At 52.7% G+C, this 7,331-nt stretch overlaps 1 protein-coding gene across 1 annotated transcript; it reads left to right on the forward strand.

The window, feature by feature from the left end:
* Positions 1–1,259: 1,259 nt before the first annotated feature.
* On the forward strand, positions 1,260–2,856 carry LTS14_001878 (uncharacterized protein; the record flags this gene model as incomplete). The annotated part of the gene is made up of 2 exons (XM_064834586.1): positions 1,260–2,221; positions 2,274–2,856. The coding sequence occupies 2 exons, from the start codon at positions 1,260–1,262 to the stop codon at positions 2,854–2,856; spliced, it is 1,545 nt and encodes a 514-aa protein (XP_064697457.1).
* Between the last annotated feature and the right edge of the window lie 4,475 nt (positions 2,857–7,331).

A 7,331-nucleotide genomic window follows, 5' to 3' on the forward strand; every position in this document is an offset into this window, starting at 1 on the left:
TGTACTTCTTTCTCATACGCTTTCTTCTCGTGATGCCATTATGCTGAACGTGCTGAAGATATCATGCCAAGAGATACATATCGTGTGACGAAGCTCCTCGGAAGACGCGTGTAGGTTTTTGGGCTACCGTGTACTTTACTTGCCACTGCGAGAATGCGATCAACAGTTAAGGAGCAGAGGTGTCAGAGGCCATGGCCGCTCGCACATGCATATAAGAAGCCGAGAAGATATTCCCGTCCGCTGCTGAGTTGAGCGTTGTCGTCGCGGCTTACACACATGAAGAGTCTCCTCACGGCAAAAGGCAAGAGCAGGCAACTCACCAGCAGAACTACAGATGTTGGAAGAATCGGAACTATCCTCGCCGCCACCGTCCACCAGCTCAGCCAACTCTCCTCGCCTCGCTGGGGCATACTCCCATACAAGCCTGAACAACGTCACAAAGAAAGAAAAATATGTATCGTCCATCCCACAACTCCGCCTCACAGAGAAAGTGACCTCCAGCGCAATTGGTAGGAAAGACGGACGAAGACGTCTCTCGACGAGGCCGGGAACGGAAGGGAAGCCATATTTCTGGTCTAACCCTCAGCATGTCGCCGTAGCGAAGCCTCGATGTATTTTAATGACGTTAGTCACTACTGATGTGATTTTCTAAAGAGGAGCGCGAGGTGCGAAGGGCTTATATGCACACAAAATTTTGGAGAGGCGGGCGCTAGGCTGGGATTGGGGTTGGGGCGCGGGAGTGCTTCATCACGTGCTGAGCCATCTGGCAGGTTAGTAAGCGAGAATTTCTTCGATGAGGTCGGTTCGGATGTCCTTTTTCGGATCGTCACGACTTCAAGCCGGGTCGTCACGATGGGTGAGGAGACTTCTGTTGCCGAGGCGTCATATTACTCCACGACAATCGATGTTGCAAACGTAATGGCTACTGGACAACTCATCCCGGCTTCAAGTCTTCACGGGGTTCGGCGTTCGCGGCGGCATTCTTGGCTACGGCACGATGATGGCCTGACGACTTTACATGAGGTTTAGCGGTCGTCATTGAGGGTGGCCGACGACTTTTTCTCGTAAGTTGCTTGTATGTGATGTGACGCCCTTCGTTCTTCAACAGAGCTGGGTGGTTCTATATATATGGGATCTTTCTGCTGATCCTATGTCTTCTATGATTGAGATGGATATTTCCTAACGTCTGTGGCATTTCTCTTACTCTGCATACTTCTTGACTCCATCGTTGCATTGCTTGGGCTCCTATCATGACGACCATGGACCACGACGATACCCGGGCAGTCGAGGAGACGGAAGCCGCCCGAGTAGAACGACTCGGACGTCAACGACCAGACAAGCTCACCTCGATATGGCGAGAGACTGGGTTCGTCTTCTCCATTGTCATGTCGCAGGTTCTGTCCGAATACTTCGTCTCAGGTTTCACCGTCCTCATCCCGACCGTCGTCAGGGAACTCGACATACCACCCGCCGCTACAACATGGCCAGCAAACGCCTTTTCATTGACGCTAGCCGCGTTCCTCCTACCTTTCGGTCGGCTTGCAGATATCTATGGTGGCTTTTACGTCTATATCGCAGGCTGCATCTGGTACTGCGTCTGGTCCCTCATCGCCGGCTTCTCCCAAAGCGAGCTCATGCTGGATTTCTGCCGCGCCCTACAAGGCCTGGGCCCGGCCGCTTTCCTCCCTGCCTCCTTGACCCTACTGGGTAGTATGTATCGCCCCGGACCAAGAAAGAACATGGTCTTCTCCATCTACGGCGCCATGGCGGCGTTTGGCTTCTTCGTTGGGATCTTCTTCGCTGGTGTTAGCGCACAATATGCTGGCTGGAGATGGTACTTCTGGATCGGTTGTCTGCTGTGTGGCTGTACGGCTGTCGTGGCATACTTTGCTATCCCGAACGATTATGCGGAGCACAAAGGTAATGGTGTCAAGATGGATTGGTGGGGCAGTGCGACTACGATTATTGCTCTTATCTTGCTCGTCTTCGCCGTCACGCAAAGCGCTCACGCACCCCAAGGTTGGGCTACGCCGTATATCTACGTCACTCTTATACTGGCTGTGGCTGCTTTTGCGGCTACAATCTATGTCGAGGGCTGGGTGTCTGAGCAGCCATTGCTACCCTTCGAGGTCTTCAAGATCAAGTGCATGAGCCCTTTCATCATCGGCCTGCTTTTCGCCTACGGTACTCTTGGGATATTCCTACTATATGCGACGTTATAGTAAGCTTATCACTTCCCTGTGAAGGGTCCGAATGTACTAATCTTTCAATAGCATGCAAAACATCTTCGGCATCAGCCCCATGCTAACAGTAGCATGGTACGTCCCCATGGCTCTCGGCGGCTGCATCCTAGCCACAGTCGGCGGTCTCCTTCTCCATGTCGTTCCACCCGTCATTCTCATGGCAATCACCGGCGTTGCCATAATCATCAACTCTGTCCTCTTCGCCACCGTCCCCGAACACGCCAGCTACTGGGCCTGGATCTTTCCCGCCATGATCTGCGCAACCATCGCCGTAGACCTGATTTTCACAGTCGCGAATGTCTTCCTCACGACAAGTATGCCGGCACGACAGCAGGGCTTGGCTGGAGCTCTGGCGAATGTGATTCCGCAATTTGCTATTGCGCTTTGGTTGGGATTTGCGGATATTGTTGTTACGGGGACTGCTGGGCAGGGGGAGAGACAGAGTTATAAGAATGCTTTTTGGTTTGAGATGGCTTCTGGTGCGGCGGCGCTCGTTATTTTCTTGGGGTTTGTAAGGATCGATCGGGCGAAGAGCGATCTTACGGCGGATGAGAAGGAGAAGCAGAAGGGTCAGGAAGCTGTTGTGCCGGAGCAAGTTGCGGAAAAGCCCTGAGCTGAACTTGTCTATTCCTTGAAGACCGATTCCGTGACTGCGTGAGAGTAAGGACTATACTCGACCACACTGTCCAGCTGCTGTCAGTCGGCTGAGCCCTTGATCAGGTTGTGGAGGGTGTGGTGAGCTTTGGTGCGTCGCATCGAGGCTTGCCGTTGGTCGAAGAGAACTGTATGCCCGGAGTTGCTATGGCCTGACGGAGCACTTTTACGACCCCGGCCATCTGGAAAGATCTCTCTATCATACTTAGTCGTCTCTTCTTTCACGAGTCCAACGGCGTCGCTCCGATATAGGCGATATGCAAGGCCTCCTGCATAAAGCACCATGCTGTCAACGATCATGAGATAGGAGAGGTGAATCTAGAGTACCTTCTGGCTTACACCTCGAGATAGCACGTTGGTCGAGACCACATCGACCGGCAGCGCATGCGCACCAGTGATAGTCACGAAGCCAGACTACCACGATACCGGCAGCGCTGATTTGACGTTCACGACTCCTAGATAGCGACGAATAACTCATTCGGATCGCCAACTGTCCCACTTGCCAATGAAGCACATGACCCCACTGCCTCTAGGCGAGATACGATAACCCCTGCTCGAAGGATCATGTTAGTAAGTCGGCGTGCGAAGGCGACGCGAGTGATACAGCAAGACGACCGCAGATCCCTGATTTATACGAACACCGCCATGCACCTCGCAAGGCTTGACGTCCAATGGCTCATGCTTACACGTAAGCTAAGGGACGGTTCATATGCTTCATACTCCTCGCTTGCAAGCTCCAGAGCCGAAGGAGTCTCTCCGGTTTCCAAGAACAGCTAACGACTGCGCTGTCTAAATCCTGAGGGGACGGGTGGGGACATCTAAATTGTACATAAGAAGAGATGTGCTAGTAGGAGAGGGCGCAGATGTCCTATCCTTTTCTCTTCACTTCCCTTTTACCTTTCCAAATACGATCAAGATACGTACAGCAGAGGTCAAGAGACCCGGCCATCATGAAGCCTCAAGCCCTCATATACGGCCTGCTTGCCATACTCCCCACACTCTCCATCGCTGGCCTCATCGAAGAAGCCGTGCGAGGTGATCCTACGCTTGACGTCGCTGAAGTCAAGCGCAGCTGCTGCCGAGATCCGCAGAACTGCAACTGTGGTCCAGGAAGGACCTCCCGCTGCTGTACCGCCAGTTGCGGTGTGTGCGAGAATATCTCTTGCGACGTGAGTCGAGCTTTCCATTCCTACACAAGTCTTATGAGGATGGGCCGGCTGACACAATGTCCAGATCAACGACGAGTGCGACAATGGAGCTTACGTCCGTTGCTGTATCGAGCCTGGGAAGCGTAGCGATGGTTCGGACATGGAGTTGATGTCCGGTGTACCTGCTGTGTTCCCACGCGGATGGTGAGGGTTCCCACTGTGGGTTGGCGTTGAGTAGCGCTCGCGATGTGAAGATGTATCAGAGACGAGCGAGGTGGAACTTGTGTAAGGACAGGTCAGATAGCGCTCCAAGTTGTGCATGCGCATTTCATCACACAGCTTAGACTTGAGCTTGCCGTCGTCTACCACTATTGCACCGGTGACTCCATCCCACAACAGTCCGCTGATGCTACAAGAAGTTCCGATCTATCAGCGCTGGTAGAATATCGTACTACAAGCAACGTATGGCCAAAAGGAACACGCTGGCATCTCGACATGGCCCGCCGTCGCCCAAAAGTCGACAGACCGTGCCGTAGGGGAAGGGAACGCTGCACGAGCTGACAGCAAAGCTGCACCGGCTGCATCGACTCCACATAGCTCGCAACTATAGCGAGGGTGGGAGCGCTTGGTTTTGTATCGCGAGCAAGAGGAAGATGCCTTTGTAGAAGGTCACTTGCGTTCAGAACCATTGGGTATGCAGAACATAATCTTCACAGTCTCTAGCTCAAAAGTAGATTTCGTGGCGAACCCTTTGACCTATTGTAGCTATCTCCCATGTCAAATATCAAAGAACAGGGTCTCGAACACCTCCACAAAGACACCGACAGTAAAGTCGTGACGGCTGCTTACTTCTCGAATATACCAGACCTTGCCCACACCTTCTTACTGTGGCCCTCCATTCATTGCCAAAAAGTGCCTGTTGAGCAGATCAGGAGGGAATGTGAGTAGGTCCTACCTTTGGAGGAGTATTTGTCGGTTTCTTCGAAGAAGATTTTGCAGAAGTGCTGGTGGATGTGTGAGCTGATGACGAGGAGCTACGAGTTGTCTTGGAGGTCGAGAGAGTGCTTGTAGGTTTAGTGGAGGCCGGCTTCGAAGTAGAAGTGCTTGAGGTAGAGTTCGAGGAAGTGAGTACTGGAGGTGAGCTTGAAGAATGGCTGGTTGAAGTGGCGCTGCCGGTACTCGGCAGGCATTGAGAATGATAAGCGTTCTGTGATTCGCAGGTCCATGCAGGCGATGTCTGGCAGCAGAGAGGGCCGGTCCAGCCTATGCCTCCACACTGGCCGTAGTTGGCCTGGCACAAGGTCGTACTGATTGAGGTTGTGCTCGAAGACGTACTTGTCGTTGTGATAGGTGGTAGGGTAGTGCTTGCTGTTGGGAGCGTGGTGGCAGGGTGACACATTGCGAAATACAGGTTCTCCGAGACACATGTCCACCAGGGTGTATATGCGCAGCAATTTGGACCGGTCCATCCCTGGCCACCGCACATTCCCCAAGGTTGTTGACACGATTGTGAAGCAGAGCTAATCGGATTGCATTGAGCATAACCGGGGTTGACATCTTCGAAATCGCACCGAAACCCATCCTGACAGCATGTTGGGCCTGTATAGTTCTCGGCGGTGTTACCGCCATCACCACACTGGAGGAAGGGTCCGGCGCATGATGGGTTGATGGCGGCAGTGGTCGTCGATGGCGGAGGAGTGACTGTGGAGACAATCGAGGATGTACTGACGAGTGGACCTGGAGCGGCCTCCACCACCTTCATGATGGCCAATATGCCTGCAAGGATGAGAGTGTTGAGGGACCCCATCTTTTGTGAATGTCGAAGATTGGCTATGAGAATTGCAAGGTGGGCGTCCTGGGGAGTCACGTCCTCATTTATGCTTGTCCAGCGACAGCACACAAGGCAATGTACTGCTGAGTTCAGGCATCATTGTCATCGTACTCTCGCAATGCGCGCCGTGAAACCGGCGCATCACCTTCGCACCGAACGTGGCGTCGGTCACAATGGCTGGCACAAAGCCATACCACAATGTGGAACAATTCTGCCTGTCGGGATTCATCTGCAATTGTATTGAAGCCGAGAGCCTGGAAGCTTGATGAGTGCACGTAAACCTTGTGCTTATGTGTCGTGCTTCCTCGTTTCGGTCTGTCCGCATAGACATCGTGAAACCCGAGGTAGAAGTATGGTGAAAACGACCAGCCAGTGGCCTAGCGATCATGCGAGCCCACTATATTAGGATAGTAAGTGATCAAGTGACCACATTGAGCCCTACAGATATAATTTGGAGTATTAGCAAGAGCTTCGCGGCAGAAGTCGAGTGAAGTCCTTCGCATCCGCATTCCGCGCCTTATAATTGGCCGTTGATATATTGCAGTCATGCCATGAGGGCAGTACGCTATATCGCACATCTTTCAATCGTGGACCGGCCAGCAGCTACCAATTTATGCTGTTCTGATAGCCTAAGAGTGATTTGTTGTGGTAGGAAAAGGAGAGACAGCAACGCCGCGCGATCTAGCGCGGGTGGATCGCGACGAAGGCGACTATGAGTCAGCATTTTACGTCAATGATCAGTTGAAGCATGGGGCTCTACACATCATCAAGAAGTACACCTCTCTCTGATCAGAGCCAGAGTCGCGATGACCCAGCATATGGGTCACCAGTCATATACGATACGCGCTGCAGACTTGTCCGATGACCGAGTGCTCAACCTTTTACGACTTCATACAGCATGGTGTAGTGCACCTGAGAACAATACCTCGGGTGGCCTGATCTACAATCTGGACGTTGAGGCTTTGCGTAGACCTGGGATAGAAGTCTTCATTGCCTGGGACCGCGATATACAGACTGCCTTGGGCTGCATCGCGCTTAAGACCTTGACCAAAGGGAAGCAGATCACGCAAGCAGCTGGTGAACTCAAGTCGATGCACGTTGTGTCTTCTGGAAGGGGCAGTGGGGTGGCAGATGCTATGGTTCATCGTGTCGTTGACCATGCCAGAGAGCTTAGACTCTCGCACCTCTTCCTGGAGACTGGAACGACGACAGCCTTCTCACGAGCGCGAGCCTTCTACAGAAGACAAGGATTCCTGCCTTGCGGGCCATTTGCTGATTACGTACCAGGAGATAACAACACCTTTATGCGGAAGGAGATCGTGTAATCGCTATTGGCAGGCCCACGGGGACTTACGAGCCGAGCCAGGCATATATCATTTGTGCAACCTTACAGTTGTCTCTGGTCATGCCGTCATGCGGCCGTGACATTTGAACAATGGCATAGCTCGACTCTCA

This window comes from Recurvomyces mirabilis, assembly GCF_035927965.1.
Source record: "Recurvomyces mirabilis strain CCFEE 5264 chromosome Unknown scaffold_4, whole genome shotgun sequence".
Taxonomy (NCBI): Eukaryota; Fungi; Ascomycota; class Dothideomycetes; order Mycosphaerellales; family Teratosphaeriaceae; genus Recurvomyces; species Recurvomyces mirabilis.